Genomic DNA, 20,552 nt, shown 5'->3' on the forward strand with positions numbered 1-20,552 from the left:
ACCCTACTGTTCTGCCAGGATATTATTTTTAATTGATTGATGTCTGTCTTTGTGTTTTTAATAGGCTATACTCCGCCCTGAGTCCTTCAGGAGAAGGGCGGTATAGAAATAAAATTATTTATTTATTTAATTATTTATTTAATCATAAAGGATTAAATATAGTAATCGTAAAGTTCCATCCAATAACAAGGATTCATTCACAGTTCACAATCAAACCAATAAGCAGATATTAAGTAAGGCAACATCAATATGTATTTAGAATTGTACCCTGTGATATGAAAGGATATCTTTTCCAGTGAGTGATAAACTTCCTTAAAGCATTCGGAGATTGTTCTGCTTGAGCAGGTTCAATAGAATTTCAAGCCTCAGGAACTTTGCCTCCCTAAAGAATTACATTTCTGCTTTCCACCTCCGTTCTTCTTATAGTGTGTTCTGCTTTACAGGGCGAATATGATGAGAACGAAGTGGATCCTTACCATGGAAGGCAAGAAAAACAACCTGAATCTGAAGCCCTGGAGCTTGATCATGAGCTGAACCTAGGAAATGAAGAGATGGATGAGGAAGACAAAGAAGAAGAAGAAGGTAGAAGTAAAAATGGCTAAATGTTGCTTAGTATCAGACACATTGTTATCTCAGGGGCGGGGTGGTGGTGGTGGTTAAGGTGGACCACTTGACAAGACAAAACTTGTGTCCTGATACAAAAGCTGCAAATTATAAACTTGGTGTTAGATTTCAAAGCTTTCTGGCCATTTTGTAATTTAAATGATTGAAAATTAGGATTTCGTTGCTATCAGCAAGTTATGTTTGCATCTACAACAATTTTCATCAGCTTGATGAAGTAAACCTTTTAACTAAGGTTAATACCATTATCTTAGTAATTTGAAGAGTTGATTCAAAAGACGTTATTTATAGTTTAAAGTGATAGAACAATGAACATTTGGGAAATGAGTGGAGTAGGTAAACTAAAAATGTGCTGTTTTTCAAATTTGAAGCCGAAAAGGTCCTTCAGCGGGTTTATGGGCATTCGTGCTATATCTGCCAATGGCTTCTGAAAGAAACAAAGTTTTTCCACAGCTCCATATGGTAACTGGGTGATCACAGGAAAAATGTGCATTTGGGTTAAAGAAGTGTCCACATTGTGTCCAATTTTTGGCCCAATTGATGCTCCCTGAACACATGGGAGCTATCCATTCAATACCCACTGTGCAGCTATTGTGCGATTCCAGAAAAAGAAATGACTTATTTATGGAAGAAATTGAAAGGAGAGAGGAACTGAAATTGATGGTTTCATGGATACACCCAATCCCAGTCCAGAGCTTTGTATCCAGAGCACATCCTTGGTTTGCACTTTATTCAGTTCCCTGGGCCTTGATCCCTTGTGTCTGGGAATTGTGTCTGGTGTCCTTTGTCTTTTCAGGTATTCAGTTCCACAAATAATTTATTTTTATTTATTTATTTTATTTAAATTTGTATACCGCCCTTCTCCTAGTGGACTCAGGGCGGTGCACAGCCAAGTAAAAAACATCCAGTACAAAATTTAAAAATTTAAAAGAATTATACCCTTTGGCCAAACATTAAGAACCTTACGACTAAAACCCATTAAACAATTAAAAAATCTAATATCTCAAAACGGACGGGGGGGGGGGTGTTTCACGCCAGCCCTGCTTGATGGAAGAAAAAAGTTTTTAGGGCACAGCGAAAAGCCCGGAGATCTGTTATCCTCCGTATCTCCGGGGGCAAATCGTTCCAGAGGGCAGGTGCTGCCACAGAGAAGGCCCTCCCCCTGGGGGTCGCCAGCCGACACTGCCTAGCTGACGGCACCCTGAGGAGTCCCTCTCTGTGGGAGCATACTGGCCGGTGGGAGGCTATTGGCGGCAGAAGGCGGTCCCGCAAATAATAGTGCATGTATGGAATTTAGCAGGCTTGGGGCATTCTATCCAATTGTATGTGTGTGTGTTTTTAAAAAACTATATCTCTTTTTCTATTAGGAGAAAATCCTTTTGAGATTGAAGACAAGGCGATAGATGTAGATGAAAAGGAAGCAGATGATAAGAATACTGGAGATATGGATGAAGATAGACAGGATTCTGAGCAAGTCGAAAAAGATCATTCTGACGATACAAGTGAACAAAATAAAAATGAAGAAGATAAAAATGAAGAAGAAGAGAATTCTGATGCAAATACAGGCGAAGAAGAGGATTCTACAGTAGAAGAGCAAAAAGCTGAAGAGAAAGAACAGAACATTTCCCCTACTGATCAAGGCCTTTGTCCTCAGGTCTCACATATTGTTATTAATAGAAGGTTTTTTTGAGGGGGGGGAGGGCGGAGAGAGTGTTCCAGTGTAAAATTCCTGTAAATGAATTTTTCTCTAATTTGTCATGAAGCAAACAAAGCTTGTTTATAGTCTAAAATGTATTCTGTTATGTATGGTATATCAGCTACTAATATTTTGCCCAGCTAATGCTAATACTGACTCATTTTTTTTAATTGCTTTAGAAAATTGATGAAGGTGGTAATGATGCTGAAAACGAGGAACAGTTACCTGAAGCTTTGGAAAGAATGGAACATGAGGCATATGGAGAGGCAGGAGAAGAGAATCTGCAGAGCGATACAGCTGTTGAGTTGGTTGGAACTGCATCTGAGAAGGATCAGGCAAAAGAGGTGAAATGGAGCAATTTTATAAGTAAAAGTACTGGTACTGGAGGAATTACAGCTTCAAATGTACCTCAGCCATGGGAGCTGACTGATGCCTTTGGATCACTGTCTCTCACCTCAGCACATCTCACTGTAACCTTAACCCTAATTATAACCTTAACCCTAATTGCAGCAGAGGGAGAATTTTGTAACTTCTGTAGCAGCCAATTCATGTCTCTCATTTATTTCTATGCTATTAACTTATTGAGTAATTGCTTTAAGAACTAGTGGCTGGCTCATATCCAGAATATTTTTTTTTGTTCACTTTGACTTAAGAGTTTGGTAGATCTATAGAACGCAAAATAACAGATTTAGAGAGGACCTTAGAGGTCTTCTAGTCCAACCCTCTGCTGAAGCAGGAGATCCTTTGCAATTTCAGACAAATGGTTGTCCAATCTCTTCTTTTAAGCACTCCAGTGATGGAGCAGCTACAACTTCTGGAGGCAAGTTGTACCACTGATTAATTAATTAATTAATTAATTAATTAATTAATTAATTAATTGAATCCGACCGAACACTGGTAAGATCTCATATTAAGAATTACCTAGTGGCGATAAGAGTAGAGAAGAGTAACTATTTTTCTACTCTTATTGCGTCATCAGATAATCGCCCAGCCGCCCTGTTTAGGGTGACCCGCTCTCTGCTCCATCAAGAGACGCGGGAAGACCCCTTGGAGGGTAGAGCTGAGGATTTTGTACAATATCTGTATGACAAAATTGCTCAGATTCGTGAACAGCTAGACTCTGACTGGATTGATCCAGAGGAGATGACAGGGGCAGGTCCTGAGAATATTATTTGGGAAGAGTTTGATCCTGTGACTCCCGAAAGCGTGGACAGGATACTGAACAGACTAAATGCGACCACATGTTTATTGGACCCGTGTCCATCCTGGTTGGTACTGGCCTCCCAGGAGGTGACGCGAGGCTGGCTCCAGGAGATTATAAATGCTTCTTTGAGTGAGGGTGTCTTTCCCACCGTCTTGAAAGAGGCGGTGGTGAGGCCCCTCCTCAAGAAGCCCTCCCTGGATCCAGCTGTATTAGCAAATTATCGTCCTGTCTCCAACCTTCGCTTTGTTGCAAAGGTTGTTGAGAGTGTGGTTGCACGACAACTGCCTCAGTACCTGGATGAATCGAATTATCTAGATCCGTTCCAGTCGGGATTCAGGCCCGGGTACAGCACAGAGACAGCATTGGTCGCATTGGTTGATGATCTCTGGAGGGCTCGGGACAGGGGTTGCTCCTCTGTCCTGGTCCTACTAGACCTCTCAGCAGCTTTTGATACCATCGATCATGATATCATGCTGCACCGGTTGGAAGGGTTGGGGGTGGGGGGCACTGTTCTACAGTGGTTCTCCTCCTTTCTCTCTGACCGGTCGCAGTCTGTGTTGACAGGGGGGCAGAGGTCAACCCCGAGGCCCCTTATATGTGGGGTGTCACAAGGATCGGTCCTCTCGCCCCTTCTATTCAACATTTATGTGAAGCCGCTGGGTGAGATCATCCGTGGTTTTGGGGTGAAGTACTATCAGTACGCTGATGACACCCAGCTGTACATCTCCACCCCAGACCACCCCAATGATGCCCTCGAGGTGATGTCCCGGTGCCTGGAGGCCGTACGGATCTGGATGGGGAGGAACAAACTCAGACTCAACCCATCCAAGACCGAGTGGCTGTGGTTTCCGTCGTCCCGATATAGTCAGTTGGCGCCATCTCTGACTATTGGGGGCGAGTCGTTGGCCCCCACAGATAGGGTTCGCAACTTGGGCATCCTCCTGGACTCACGGCTGTCTTTTGAAGAGCATATGACGGCCGTAGCCAGGAGGACTTTTTATCAGGTTCGCCTGATTCGCCAGTTGCATCCCTTTCTGGATCAGGACTCGTTACGCACGGTCACTCACGCCCTTGTCACCTCACGCCTGGATTATTGTAATGCTCTCTACATGGGGCTCCCCTTGAGAAGCACCCGAAGGCTCCAACTGGTACAGAATGCGGCCGTGCGGGTGGTAATGGGAGCAATGTGGCGCTCTCATGTAACCCCCCTCCTGCGCGAGCTGCACTGGCTCCCAGTGGTCTTCCGAGTGCACTTCAAGGTTTTGGTTACTATCTTTAGAGCGCTCCATGGCTCAGGACCAGGGTACTTACGAGACCGCCTCCTGCCACCAATAGCCTCTCACCGACCAGTTCGCTCCCATAGAGAGGGACTCCTCAGGGTGCCGTCGGCCAAACAATGTCGACTGATGGCCCCCAGGGGGAGAGCCTTTTATGTGGGGGCACCTACCATCTGGAACGGGCTTCCCCCGGAGTTACGAAACATCCAAGACTTGCGCATATTCCGCCATGCCCTGAAAACATTTCTATTCCAACAAGCTGGTCTGGCCTAACTCTCCCTTTTTAATTGGCTTTTAAACTGGCTTTTAAATTGGGTTTTAAACCTCTTTAGATAAATTTGGATGTTTTTAATCTTTGAGCCTAAATTACTTAATCTGTTTCTTAATAGTTTTTAACTTCTATATGTATTTGTATTTATTATGGCTGTTCACCGCCCTGAGCCCTTCGGGAGTAGGGCGGTATACAAATATGAAAAATAAATAAATAAATAAATAAAAATTGTTCTCACTGTCAGAAAATTTCTCCTTAGTTTTAGACTGAATGTCTCTTGTTAAGCTTCAATCCATTACTTCTTGCCTTGCCCTCAGGTATTTTGAAGAATATTGGATCTGTTCATATTCTTCAGTAGGTCTCAAAACACTGAAAATAAGGTATATGACGATACCAGCATCCATTTTCCAGTAAAGAGGAAAGCATATTTCCATTTTAAGGGAAAAAAAAACATAAGAGTGACAGAATGTATTACAACTGTTCTTTGTATAGGCAGTGCTTTTTAAACTTTATTCCCTTTGGTTACATCCTCAAATTGCTAAATTCATTAATTTTTCCAGTAAGGCTGAGAGGGCCACGTGCCATAAATCTACATGCCAAGTCTGCCAAATTATGCTTGTGTTTGCCAAAGATTATGGATTATATGTATTTTTAATACTTCACACTTCACTAGGGATCTCTTCCCTGTTTTATGAGCCAGGCTTCACTTATTATATTTCATGAATTTATGGTGCAGCACTAGAATTGACAGATGGGCTTGTTTGCAGAACATACTTCTCTATTCCAAAGATAATGTAGTTGTCGGCTTTAAACTTAATATGCCTGTGATGTGTTTTTGCAAACAAGATCTTACTTTGTATGTCTTATTTCAGGAACACGGGAATGGAACTTCGGATGCAAATCAGCCAGAAGGACATGAATCTGAATTAATGGCACATCTGGCTTCACAGAAACAAAGCAGAAAAAATACCCAGGTGTCTTATTCTTTTAAAAATGTGTAAATTACTCTTTTACAATTGGAGGCTCCTATATTAATGATCTTTGAAGACTGTTTAATGGAAAGCCAAGGAAAAACTAAACATATGGGACTGCTAATTATTCCTTGGCTCTCATGCTGCTTGGATGTTTTAAGATAGTTTTGAGCTGAAAAAAGTATCAGAATCTGCTGATACATATTTGAATCTAGAAGTAATACAGAATCAGACACAAACTTTGTACAGTGTTTATTAGAAACAGAAGCAGAAGCACTATTGAATGAACATGTGTTAAAATGACATAGGCCGTCAGTCCTCACAGATCAGTCTCTTACTGGCTTCATTCTGGCTCTATCTTTTCCTAGACTTCTAAATAGTGTTTGGTCTTGGATCATAAATTTAAAAAAATTGATTTGAATTCTATACTGTATGAATCTTCATATACAGAAAGCTCTCAGCCTAAAAATACCTTGGGCAAGAAGGAAAGAAAAAGCTTCTACTTGAACTAGAGATCCCGTGATAGAGTAAACCAGAATTTATGGGGCATCTGGCTTTGGTCTAGTTGCCCATTTGCAGGGATTTGCAGGTACCCCATCTGAAGCATGGCAAACAAGATTAAGCTGCAGGCCAGATTTTCCTACTGTGCAAATGGCCTCCTAGTACAAGCAAAGCTCAAAAAATAAACAAATAAACAGAATTGATATTTTAAGGCATCAGTGGATAATGTGAAGCCACAGAGGCTTGCGCAGCCCTCCTACCTTTTCAAGCAGCTCCCAAAGCCATCTTCATGCACCTCTACAATCCTTTTTTATTTTTTAAAAGGAATAGGACTTTTATATTCTCTTTTCTTGAATAGAATTTGGATTTGCTTCATCTCCTTGAAAATTAACTGGCTGTGTTTTCCTGTGTTTCAGAGTTATAAGAGAAAGCCAGGACAAGCTGACAATGAACGCACACCAGGAGATCAGAGTCAACCTGTTCACAAGCGACTGAGAACTATTGAGTCTAGCCAGGAAGCAGAGGAAAGGCCAGTTCAGCCAGGACAACATCAGGTGGAAGCTGACACCTTTGAGCATATTAAACAAGGCAGTGAATCCTATGATGCTCAGACCTATGGTATGGCAGCATTCACAAGATACCTCAGGGAGTAATAATGATAAGCTCTTTATGGCATCATAGTTTGAAAAACATATATATTTCTTCACTAACAGATATGTGATGACTGGGTGTTGTATTCTTTTTACATTCATTTACACTTTAGGTTTATTTTGAGAAATGTATTTTTCATTCTGCCTTAGCTAATACTAATGCTGTACAGTTTAGTCTACAATGCTCTATATCCTAAGACTGCATGAAACCTTCCTAAAGCCTTGAGTGTGACCCTCAAAATTATCAAGTGTTGTTATCAGAAAGAGAAAGGTATTAAATTTGTTAGTAGAGAATAATAGAGAATAATTTTTAATTCTCGTTTTAGATGAATAAATCATTTTAGAAAATGATATAAATGCTTTTGTAAATAAAACAGCAATGACGACTAACTTAATCTTGTTTAGCTTGAAATGTAAATTAAATGAAAACCTTTGGGGGGGGAATGTGTTCTCCACAACCTTTTGAAGTACATCCCCTCCTGTTGCCTCTTACAAGTCAAGTGCAGTCCTCAGCCAAGAAAAAGTTTGCATCCCAGTATCACATCTGTGCAAATTTAAATCTCGTTGGATTGAAGAGACTTAATATTGATTTAATAATGTATAGAGCTGTGTTGTGTTTTATGCTAAACTGTTAGCCGTATTTTATTTTTGCTACATTGGGCTGGTTCAAGGAGAAAAGTCAATTTGCTTGACAAATGAAATACTTGTTTCTAGACTGTGAATAGATCAGCTCCGATTTTTATGATGGCTCATGATGCTGGAGAACCTCTTGTAATTTTTTTAAATATGATCTGAAAACAGTATTTTATTGGTTTATGTTCCCACCAGACGTAGCAAGTGAAGAACAGCAAAAACCAATTTTGCCTGTTAATGAAGACAACGAAGAAACAGTTTCTGAAGATCTGGCTATGGAAACAGAGGATCATACTGCTGAGGAACTCAAAACTTCAGAGGTAGAAAAACTGAATCCAGAAGCAAAAATGTCTGGGGCTTCCAAATCTGGTAAGTCATCAACCTCTTGTCTTAAGAATTCATTTTTTAAGAAATATCTTCCTGCATGTTTGTGGAAATAGCACAAGAATACTGTTAATTAAATAAGTTAATACCAGTGAATAATAATTTGTTGATCTAAGACATTGCTATGGCTATGTATTAAGTGAGCCAAAGAGTACAGAAATGGATATTGGATTATGCAGTAATTAGCAAGTGTGTATAATTCAATCCTAGGACCTGAGCTGATAGAGGCAGACAGCCAAGTTCCTAATTCTGAAGATGCTGAAGAAAGGGAAGCAAACTCTTTACTGCCAGAAGGAAAGCCGGACCGAAATAAGCACTCTACTATTCATACCGCTCATCAGTTTTTGAAGGATCCCAATGTACAGGTAGAAGACAGCTCGCATTTTTAAAGCAAAATGATGGCTAACTGGTTTAAGTAGATATATTTTAATGTGATCATAATGTTGCGGTAGTTGCAGGCTGTTGCAGATTACAATCTCAGGTGATGTAGAATGGCATCCTCAACCAGTGCACGGCTGGTACTGGTCCGCATCCTTTTGGGAGCCAGACCTCTCAAGCGGCGAGCAAGCACACTAAGCTCCTTTTTTTTTTTTTTAAGTTTAGTTTAGTGAGCAAGCACACTAAACTGCATTTACACAATCAATGGGAAGTACGCAAACCCATCCCCTCTCTTCCCCCCCCCTCCCCCGCTGCCGGTCCACAGAGCTGGAAGGGTTGGGGACCACTGATGTAGAATCACTAGATAGGGTTCAAATTTGAGAAGGACTTTCAACTGCTGATGATTGGATGGGGAGATAAAATTATGACAATAGGAAAAGATATTAATGCTACCACTACCATTTTACTTCGTAGACTCAGTATATATATAGTCAGTCAGATATTTACATTAAAATGGCATAAAGTTGCTTTGCTTTCATTACTATTACACACCTGTAAAAATTATAATTACAAATTGGCTCCTTGAAAGTTTACAAATATAGTTAAAGTTAACATGAAGAGAGAAGTTCATGTTTACAAATATAGTTAAAGTGCATGAAGAGAGACATAGAGCTGCAAAATTTCCGCATTCTGATCAAGACTCATTTTCACTTTCGTCAGCTTCTTCCAGCCTGTAGCTCAGGGGTGTCAAACTCCCGGCATCACATCGTTATGTGATGTATTGTGACTTTTTTCCCCCTTTGCTAAACCGGGGGTGGGCATGGCCAGCACGTGACGCATCCGGTCCATGGGCTGCGAGTTTGACATCCCAGCTGTAGCTGCCTCAAATACTGGTGCAGTCCTCTGAATTATATCATCTGATTCAAGTGGATACTCGGGAGAGAAGGCTAAATATAATCAGTGGTGACAGTACTTTTTCCAAATCTGCAAATGATTTTCTCAATTGACTTCTTGTACGTGTTAAAAAGCATGGGGACCTGTTAGAGGTTTAAGCCATTTTTCTGCAGAAGGGAACTGAACTGGCAGATGACTGTGAAATTTATTTATTCTACTGTGCTTCTATTTATTCTAGAAGGATAGATGGTAACAAAAAAAATCAGAGCAAGTCAGTAAAACAGGGTTGCAGAGTTGCTGAAATGTTTCCTACAAGTGTAGTTTTGATAAAAGGACAATAGATAATCTGGGGCAAAACCCATGTCATTCTGGAATGTTGCGTTATTGTTTTGTATGATGGTGTTCTAGGGATGATCTAGCACTTTTTCAGAAGATAAGCTGGCTGTTCTAGCTTGGACTCTGGTTTCCAAGAGAACCTGTTTTCCAGTTCAGAGGATTAATTTTCAGAATACTACTGGAGTAGCTTCAGAATTGGACAAATGGCATGGTCTGGAAAAGAATCACATTCTGTATTTCTTTAGAGCATCCCATTCTAAAGGTTTTGCACAACTTTTATAGTCTATGATAAAATGTATGTTACCCTTTGAAGGAGTATTTCTACCTCATACTAAAACTAATCTGTTCATATTGCTGGATTCTTATTCCAATTTGTTATATTTTAAGCACATTTTTAAAAACCCTGAAGAACTAAGGCAAGAACTAGAGAAGCAGCTTGAAGCTTGGAAGATTAGAAATCCTTTAGAGGTTAGTAACATATTTAATTAAGGATATTATTTTGTTTTCTTTTGTATGGGAAAGGTAATTAAACCTGTTTTGAAGTTATGTTAAATACTATTGCTTAATCAAATTTGTTTGATGGCCCGGATAACCTCCTGCAGTATGTAACTGGCGTTTTTATAATCATAAAATTGTACAACAAATTACTTAAGTTTACATTAAATAAGTATAAAATGTTACCTTTGAAAGCCTGTGGGAGAATGACTAAATTACTGACATCAAGGTATTAAGAAATTATGTACTTCTAACTAGGCGTCTTATTAAAGATATTTCTGGATTTTTAAAATAAATATTGGAAGCCTGAAGTATGGCCCCATCTAGTATTTTTAATACATAAACATTGGGAACAAATACTAATTTTCATAGACATCCTGAATGTGTATTCTGCATTACTGCTAAAGCACTGTACAGATGACAACAACAAAAACAGTTATTTTCTAAACAATCTGGATTCCACCACCACTTTTTAACTCATGGGTTTTATGGGGTTTGTCTTGTACCTTGAATGCTGTAGGGGGATGCAGCAGCCGAAGAGATGTGGCAGAGATACCTTCTGCTCACTGAACCTCTTTCACAGCAGCTCTGTGAGCAGCTCCAACTCCTCCTGGAACCAACTCAGGCAGCCAAGCTGAAGTAAGTAGAGCAAAAAGCAGGAACCATCTAAACAGTTTGATCAGCAGAACAGAGTTTCATGGTAGAATTCATAGCACAATGAAATCAACGGCATTTAATCTTTGTTTAGTCCTTGTTTAGCAATTGCCTCAGCTATTTACATATATATGAACAAGACTGTTTGCAAATAGATCAAGAAGCACAAATAATTTTTAAAATCATTTTTCAACAAGTGTGGACATTTATGACAATAAAAGTCATTGTGAAACTGATTAAGGCTAAGTCAGTTTCAACCACCAGTGCTAGCCATGGGAGAGTTCTAATTTAAATCTTAACTAGTTAGGGTCCCAGAGGTGAGCTTGAGGTTAACCCTTTTTAAGGAAGAACTGCACTGCAGAAAAAAAACATCTCAGAAACATGGTTTGTTTAAATAATCTCTTCATCCTGCAGGAAGAAAAAAAGGAGAGGGGAACAGTCAGGCAAAGGACACTGTACTAGAGAACTTTATCTGAATGAGATGGCAGCAACTAATGATCTTTGCAGCATCTCTCTCACATGGTTCATTTAGCAACCATGTCACTTAACAATCATTTCTCCAAAACCAGTTGCAATCACTAAACAAGGACAACCAGTATTCATTAAATGGGTACATTAAAATATTAATTGAATTAACATTCTGAGTTCAACAGCCATGTATCTTGATTAAATGCTATCATCACTTTTCCAAGTGTATTAATTCTTAATTATTTACTGCATTTATTTATTGTCATGTTCCCTATTTTAGGATGATACAAGAGTCTTTGATTCCTTCAACAGGTTAACTATTGTACCCTGTTTCCCCCAAAATAAGACATTCCCTGATAATAAGCCCAATTGGGCTTTTGAGTGCATATCAATAAGGCCAAGCGCTTATTTCAGGGTTAAAAAAAATATAAGACAGGGTCTTATTTTCGGGGAAACACGGTAGTATAAGCATTTGCTGAATGCAATTAAGTCTATATGTGTTTGGAGTTTGTGCACATGCAACAAGATTACAGTTTGACAATATAATCTGCATATTCCTAAATCATCTTTTATTTTTATTGAAAAAGTTTTAATCCTTATATCAATAAAAATATGTTTTCAAGTCTGTGAATTGTGCTTCAGAGAGATGACTGATTATATACTTTTGGAGCATAAGAGCAGAGAGACAATATCCTTCACATATTCTATGATGATAAAACCAGAATAACATGCATAACAAACATTGTCCCATTGGTTCAGCTGGCAGATTTTATTCAGATTGCAGAATTCATTGAGATTGCCAGAAATAACACATGGTTCTGTTTATTTGGAAAGGAACAATAACAACAGTTTTTGCAATTTGTATCTAATATTTTGGATTTCCCCCCTAGGTTTTTATTTTTAGAAAAGCTGTGAAAAATATTTAAAATTATTTCCAACCCTTTGTCTCAGCCAACACCACCTTTTCCAATTGTCAATTACATATATACAATAACCACATATGTTTTAATCTAGCAATTTCTTCTAGCAATCTTAAACCAATATTTCTGATAATTAAATCTCTGCTGAGTTGTGCAAAACTAATATTCTGCTTAGTTGTTTTCATAAATGTCATGTTTACAATAAATGTTATATGTCATAGTGTTATGATATTTTATAACACTGTGTTATAGTGTAATGCTTTGAATGTTCCCAATTACCAGAGGTGATTATAGAACAGGAAAAAGGTTGAACATGCGCAAAGTAATTCCATACATTGCAAGCCAGTTCCGAAAAGATAAAATATGGTTACGAAGGACCAAACCCAGCAAACGGCAATACCAGATTTGTTTGGCCCTTGATGACTCTGCCAGCATGGTAGACAATCACTCTAAACAGGTAAAAAAAAATTATAAATAAAGAACATTCTGATCTTCAAGGCCTGCATTCATTCATATTTCTTTTGTTTCATCCTATCCTATGTACAGTTATGACCATTTCTTCGGCAACCATTCAGAGTTATGGGGGTTCATAGCATATGATAGTTAACACCCAAAATGTCTGAGTATAACTGGTCCCCAAAGTTACAACTATTGCAGCACCCCATGGTCACGTGATGAAAAATTGGGCATTTGGGGCAACCCATTTGTTCTTTAGAGGGGGACTTCTCCCAAATGCTCATCTCTTCTCTCCCCCACCCCTACCCCCCATCTCTGCCCTTTTGGCTGCCCTGTGCTCACTGGTCCTCCTGCTCCTGCCACCTTGCCCTTACCGGCCATGCCTGATTTCGACAAGGCCATGCGCAAATTGGGACAAAGGGCAGGCATGGCCAGCAAAAGCCTCACGAAGGGCCAGGTAAGGTGTGCTCATCTGCAACAGCAGGAATAAGCTAGCAAAGGACAGCCGGGGATACCAAGGCTGGAACCCCAGCAGGACCAGCAGTAATGGCAATGCCAGCAGAGTGCAAGGCAGCCACAAGGACAATTGAAGAGGGATTGGCTTGGCTTTGAGATTGGGATTGGAAGGGACCAAGCCAGCAGTGGCTTGGATCAGGGTGGGACCTTGATTCATGACCTGTAGGATTTGGTTAACAACAGTAACCAGGACTGCCATGTTTGCTGCTATTATTAAGCAAGGCAATCACTTGATGCCGTGCTTTATGACTGCATCGCTTAGCAATGGAAATTTTGGTCCCAATTGTAACTTGAAGACTATCTGTGGTTCATTCTGTCGTTCTTTTGCTTTTGCCACTTGGGGTTTCCCAAATGCCAGTTCTCATACAGAGTTTAAATATCTCACTGCACTTCAGTGGATGTACAGGCATCTTTACTTCTGCCCCAATGCTGTTTAATACTTGAGATACTTGATGTAAGGAAAATATCATCACTGCAGTTTTCTAATTTCTTGCAGAGTTTGTATGAAAGTATGTGGCATCACAAGCTTTAAGAAAAGGTCTTATTGGTGGCAAACATTTTTAGAATTTTGCAGTTTAAATGTTAATTCTGTGCCAAATTGTTCATATTAGAACCTACTGATAATACTATTAACCCTACTCATCAATGAACTCCAATTGTATCAACTTGTTTTTTATAGCTTGCATATGAATCCTTGGCAGTGATTGGGAATGCTTTGACACTTTTAGAAGTGGGACAAATTGCAGTATGTAGGTAAGAATACCTTAAACCTTTGTTGACTTTCAGTAGTGAAAATTAATATAATTTTTGTAGGGGGACACAATTTTAAAAAATATGTTTCACTTTATTTTAGTTTTGGAGAGACAGTTCAGCTGCTACATCCATTCCATGAACAATTCAGCGACCGATCAGGAGCAAGAATACTGCAGCTCTGCAAATTTGAACAAAAGAAGACTAAGATAGCTCAGGTATCGCCACTTCTTAAGGTCATGTTGTCCATTGCTTTACATCTGATTGCATTGTAGAGACAAATCTGAGATCCTCTGGTATACCTACCATCAAGCTGCATGGCAGGATCCTTCCCCAAGTTTTTAGAATTGCCTTTGGGTTGGTGGTGGAAGTAACCTTTAGATGAGATGAGAAGCACGTAAATCAAATGAAATAAATATTTCCCCACTGTTAGTGTCTCGGGATTCACTCTACCTGTTTGGGTGCTGATTGTGATAAGGCTCAGGTCCCCATGACAACCATGGACTCATCTCAATACTGGGCCCAAATCATAATGATGGTAACCCCTTGGATCTTGTTATTTTCTCTGAGCAACTAGTTGGTGTTCTGGAGAGGGAGAGGATTTCCATCATCATGGTTAGACCACCCCTGATCTGGTACTATCAAGAGCCATCTGTGAGCTCTGTAGGGTGGTGGTACTCATTGTTCTGCCCCACTTGGTTTCCAATGGGAGCGTGGGGAGTTTTCCAGCTCTCTGGCAGGCAGTTTTGCCCTGACTGGTTAAGTGCTTGGCATTAGAAAGTGTGCTGGGTGCTGAATATTGCCCCTGAGTAGATTTTTTTTGCTAGTGGCTGATTCCACTTGGTGCCTTGCTTTTCCATGACCCTCTCTAGAAGTGAAGCACCAGAAACAATGTCTGGAACATAATTGCAGCAAGACAAGAAGTGAATACAACCAAGGACACATACATGCGTCTGTTCAGGTCTTCATTATGGCAATAAAGGAGACAGTGTTTACTTATTGGATTCTTGTCCAGTGGCCTTAATTGGGGTGATCAATTCCCTATTGGATGTGGAAAGGGTGACAGGAATTCTCAGCAATGAAATGGTTCCTTTGCCATATTGGTGTAGTGACTGCAGTAACTCTTAACAAAATGGAACCTAGGGTATTTACTAATTTCTGCTGAGGAAAATAATTTTTTACTTTGTTCTATCAGAAAACCATCTCAAAATGAAATAATGCTTACTGCTCTGCTTCAAATAGAATTTGGAAAAGTATAGTGTATAATTCAAATTAGGACTTTCCTATTCTTTCTCACAGAATCAGCCTGACAGTTTCAGGGTGGAGGTTGTTGTTTCACAATATTTGTTTCTTGTGTTCTTCTACAGTTTTTAGAATCATCAATAAATATGTTTGCTGCAGCACAACACTTGTCATCGAACATCAATCCAGGTGTGTCTCTGACTGCTTTTTTATAATCACTGATGCCACACAGTAGCATACCTTAAGTGAAAGCTGGAATCAGGCAACTTCTAAACTAAATAAATAAATAAAATCTGCATTGACTATAAGTAGCATTGTTATCTGTAGTTGCTGATTGGTTGATAAAGGTGTACCTAGCATTTAAGGTAACAACATCTCAAAGCAGAATGGTCTTCGTTGCACTTAACACCGGAACAGTGTTGAAATGGGCAACTCAGTTGTTTGAATGTTTGAACTTTAAAACTATAAAATATTGTGTTGAATAGCACTTCTTAATAAATATTCTAAAGATGAAATATTTGAATTCTTAGTTCCCCAGTTCATTACTACTAGACAGATTGGGATCTATTTCTTCAATTATGTATCAGATATTCACCAATATTATGTTTTACTTTAAGAAAATTATATTTAGATAACATTTAGTTTATTTAATATAGACAATACATTTTTAGAACTTTTTTGTTTTTTTTTTCAATATTAGGCAGTACAGAGCTTTTATAAATTCTTGGAATATTTCTTGTTTTCTGTATATTTGATTCAAAGTTTTATTAACAACTGAAAATATGTCTCATACTAGAAACTGCTCAGTTACTCCTAATAGTATCGGATGGAAGAGGTCTTTTCCTTGAGGGCAAAGAACGTGTCAAAGCAGCTGTTCAATCTGTACAGAATGCAAATATCTTTGTTATTTTTGTAATATTGGACAACCCTAATTCACGGGTAAGTTATCAATGCATCTGTGCTATTTTAACTATGAACAAAGCATGTTATACATAATTATAAATTAATAATATTGATATTTACTAAGTTCCCCTTCAAATGGTAGCAGTAAAAAGCTTTTTATTGCTATTATTATTGTTGTTATATATTATTACCATTTATTACTGCTGTACTTGTAAATGATTGCTAACTGAGGTTGTTGTTAATCAAGGAATGGCTGTAAGTTAAAAGATTGGGGGGGACATAATTATCAGGAAAAGAAAAATCTCATTTTTTCTGCTGTCTTCCTGACCATTTTCATTTGGTTTAACACAAGCATGTGTACACGCACGTGAATATTACTTGATTATAAGAAAAGTCTAAATCTGTAATCCAGAATTTACTTCTGTTAATTTGCTGTTTTCGTTCACAGGATTCAGTCTTGGATATTAAAGTACCTGTATTCACACGGCCTGGAGAATTGCCAGAAATAAGGTCATACATGGAAGAATTTCCCTTTCCTTTCTACATAATTCTCAGAGATGTGAATGCCCTGCCAGAGACTCTCAGTGATGCCCTTAGGCAGTGGTTTGAATTGGTGACTGCTTCAGACAGTTTGTAGAGTGCGTCAAGACTTCATCAAAGCATATAAGCTGATGTTCAAGGGGGCCAGAAATCCAAGACCTCAAACTTGCATTTTCCCTTCTCAGTGCAGGAGACTATGCGATCCATGATGAACTTAATCATTGTCCCTAGTTTCCTTGCCAGTATTGGGAAACAGTGAACAAACCATATATTTTTTTCATTTTTGTTGTTGTTGTTGTTGTTGTTTTACTTTGAGTAACTTATTCTAGGGTTTATTTGATATCCTCATCATTAGGAATTAGGCAGGCTTGTTGAGTAGTAAGGAGCAAGTTTTGCTTCCAAAAGAGGAAGTTGAACTCGAACTGTTGAACTATAATAAAAAATAGTTGCTTTTAAGTCACCTGCATGAGTGGACCCTGTGTTGAGGAGATGGGGGAGATTAAATTTTACACAGCCAAAAAATAATAATCTCCTTGAATACTTGAAATTACTCAATATTTCTGAACGGTTGCTGCAAGGATATTTTTGTTATATTAAAGACTGAATTATCATTTTACACTGTGACTTTTGCCTTCTGTCCAAGGCAATTACTAGGACACACTTGCAAGGGACTTTTTCTTCCCAACCCTTTTTCATTGCAAAAACTATGCATTGTTTGTGATTATTAATAAAGCCATCCTTTTGTTTGTAATTATGGTGTCCATTGTTTGAAGGAATTAATCAGGCCTGAAATAATCTAAATAAGGATTATTCAAATTTGAGAACTAAAGTAAATTCTGACACTGTCTTGAACTTGTCCATTCTTGTATGTAAACCAAAAATCGATGTAATGATTACTGCACTATTTCATGGGGTCCAGATGTGGCTGGTACTGCTGATGCAGGGAAAGTTAGCAATGAAACAGGAAGCAATTGTAAATGGAAGTTGGAGGAAGTATTTCTTGTACAGAAGCAATAATCATAAATTACAAAGGGGATATATACAGTACTTGGAAAGTAGCCTCTGTCTGGTATCTACTGTACATATACCTCCCCAAGCCAGTATTGAACGGAAAGCCATGCGACACTGCATGCATTAGAACTTAACATTGCAAAGTATTTACAGTTTATTTAGTGCAGAATATAAAGTACTTTGTGAGAGTCAGTTTGGTATAGTGGTTAAGACATCAGATTAGAAATTGGGAGATCATGAATAGTAGTCCTGCCTTTGGCACAAAGCCAACTGGGAAACTTGGGCTAGTCACTTTCTCTCAGCCCTAGGAAGGAGGCAATGGCTAATCACTTCTGAAAAACTTTGCCAAGAAAACTGCAGGGATTTGTCAAGGTAATCTCTAGAAATCAGACCCAGTTCAACAGAAGGAAGAGAACCCTTTTATAAGATTGTTGAAACCGTAGGTTTTAATATTCCTAAACCAAACCTTTCTTAAATTACTTAATATGAAGTTACTTAAAACAACTTTCCTATAAATAGCTTTATGTAAGGTTAGACGTTAATTGGGACATACAATTAATCAAATCATGAAGATTGGAGTTGATGTTTACCATTATTACTCTTTTCCATTTTCTAAACTCACACAGATGTTGGGTAAAAGAACTGCATTGTTCCACTGGTTGTTCCTCTTGATATTTTTCTGCTAGAAATTATATTCTGTAAACCTTGGGAATTTCTTGATATAGATGAGTCTATTTTGGTCATATAAAGATCCAGATTTGGAGAATATACAGGATGTGATTTATGTCAGGGTATTGTTATCTTTACCAACAGCGTAAAATGGCTGTCCAAAATAAAGCAGAACTACCTCAAAAGCTTTAGGCATATAGGAAGAATACTGTAGTTTGCTGTAATTTGATAAAATAAAACCTGACAGCTCAAGATAGCTTCTTGCACTGTTTATTTCCTGGTCTCTCAAATATTCAAATAGAACAGAGAAAAGTAATACTGATGGTTTGTAGGCTTTTGTGATAGTGGTCAATGAGGGAAGCCTTTTTATTTTCTCATGTGGTAAAGCTACCCATTCTTAGCAAAAAGCCTTGAGATCCGGTATAGTCTTTCATTGTCTAGCATGAACTGCATGATTTACATCTCTCAAGCACGTCAGTAATGTTGAGGTCAGGAGACTGATGGCCCTGCTAGAATCATTTTTTTCAGACACTGAAGGATCAACTTGGCCTTATTTTCAGATCGTTGTCATGTTGGTAAGTCCAAAGTAAGCCCTTTGTGCACCTTCTAGAGCTGCACATAATTCAAAAAAGAAAAAAAAAGCACAAAGTTCAGAAAGGTATGGTTAGAATGTAGTATTGCAGGCTAACTCTGCCTATAGCCTGGAGTTTGATCCTGACCGGCTCAAGATTGACTCAGTCTTCCACCTTTCTGAGGTTGGTAAAATGAGGACCCAGATTGTTGGCAGCAATACGTTGATATTTGTAAACTGCCCTTAGTGCTGTAAAGCATTGGAACAATATATAAGTCTTAGTTCTATTGCCATTCCAGATTATGAATGCAAATTTTCTTCCAACATTTTGTAGCATTTGGGGCAAAAAAAATTTGCAAAAAGGGGGGGGGGAGTTTTGAGGTGGGGGGCAAATCTACTATGCAGTTTTGTTAGCAAGTACTGTATCTTATTGTGTATTCTGAAACAGCCACCCCACTTGATTTCAGAAAATCATGTATTTCTGTGTAAATTTTTTGGGTTTTTCTTCGTCCCTACAAATTTTCCCAGCAGTTGTACATGCCATCCTTGTTGACCATGACTTGGTATTAACAGAACCCCAAATTTTCCACTTTTTGATCAGAGTTTGAACAGTGTTGATAGGCATTTTCAAATCTTTCACCATCTTTTTATATCCTTTATTAGATTTATAAACTTGAACTACGATATTTTTTGCTTGCAGAGCCTTTGTAAATTCTTTTGCTTTCCCCATGCTTCAGTAACCAGCAAAGTCAATGTACCATTTCTCAAGAGCTAAGAAACTTTATTTATACACAGACATAAATACAACCAAAGAAGACACAGGTGTCTTTAGCTTTATTGCCATCTCGACAAGTATATGACAAATTTAGACTGTATTATAAGCCCAAATATGGGGTATTGAAACTTTTGAACCAAATCATTTTATTTCCTTTATTGCTACGGTTTACTTAATGATTGTCTTATTTTGCGATACCTAGTAGTTTAATTTATAAATTAAAAAAGTGGTTTTTTTATCACTCTTGTACTTTACTTACAAAATGGTCCACTTCTTATAAATTCCACAAGGAGTATGTAAATTTATGAGCATAACCATATATGGTTGTAATAAAGATTTTCTTTTAAATTAAATATAAAATAATATTTTAGTGAAATCATGTATAATCTGTATATATAACTCATAAATTCAAGTAACATCAGGTCTTCAATTCCCAGAGTAATTGAGGCCCTACATTTATCTTTCCAGCATTGAAGCCTAGATTTAGCAATACGAAAAGCCCATGGAATTAATTTCCTTATTTTAGCCATCAATGTCCATGTAATGGATACCACATTTGAAGAAATAAGGATTTATCTCAAAGTCAAATTAATGTAACTATTTGATAGGACAATACAAAAAATATTTAAAATTATTATTGCATCTCTACACAGTTCTTGTCATTTTATTTGTTTGTTTGTTCATGCATCACATTTAAAAACTGTCCAGGTCCCTCACAGAGCTAGTCTGGATGTTTTACAAAGTTCATGATTGTTTCCAAACACGG

The 20,552-nt window shown here is 38.3% G+C and overlaps 1 protein-coding gene across 1 annotated transcript in view; it reads left to right on the forward strand.

Annotated features, from left to right (window-relative positions):
• MDN1 (midasin AAA ATPase 1) overlaps nucleotides 1-17,511 on the forward strand; it is a 119,218-nt gene extending 101,707 nt beyond the window's left edge. The window contains exons 88-102 of the mRNA XM_070932851.1: nucleotides 444-582; nucleotides 1,989-2,275; nucleotides 2,497-2,661; nucleotides 5,942-6,043; nucleotides 6,958-7,159; nucleotides 8,020-8,193; nucleotides 8,419-8,573; nucleotides 10,204-10,284; nucleotides 10,832-10,950; nucleotides 12,636-12,810; nucleotides 14,005-14,078; nucleotides 14,179-14,293; nucleotides 15,443-15,506; nucleotides 16,114-16,256; nucleotides 16,669-17,511. Of these exons, the coding sequence (XP_070788952.1) occupies nucleotides 444-582; nucleotides 1,989-2,275; nucleotides 2,497-2,661; nucleotides 5,942-6,043; nucleotides 6,958-7,159; nucleotides 8,020-8,193; nucleotides 8,419-8,573; nucleotides 10,204-10,284; nucleotides 10,832-10,950; nucleotides 12,636-12,810; nucleotides 14,005-14,078; nucleotides 14,179-14,293; nucleotides 15,443-15,506; nucleotides 16,114-16,256; nucleotides 16,669-16,857 (2,184 nt within the window). The 3' untranslated portion in view covers nucleotides 16,858-17,511. The remainder of the gene's footprint in view (nucleotides 1-443; nucleotides 583-1,988; nucleotides 2,276-2,496; nucleotides 2,662-5,941; nucleotides 6,044-6,957; nucleotides 7,160-8,019; nucleotides 8,194-8,418; nucleotides 8,574-10,203; nucleotides 10,285-10,831; nucleotides 10,951-12,635; nucleotides 12,811-14,004; nucleotides 14,079-14,178; nucleotides 14,294-15,442; nucleotides 15,507-16,113; nucleotides 16,257-16,668) is intronic.
• Nucleotides 17,512-20,552: the final 3,041 nt, after the last annotated feature.

This window comes from Pituophis catenifer, unplaced genomic scaffold, assembly GCF_029215685.1.
Source record: "Pituophis catenifer annectens isolate HBS135680 unplaced genomic scaffold, rPitCat1.0.hap2 SCAF_1, whole genome shotgun sequence".
NCBI lineage: Eukaryota > Metazoa > Chordata > Lepidosauria > Squamata > Colubridae > Pituophis > Pituophis catenifer.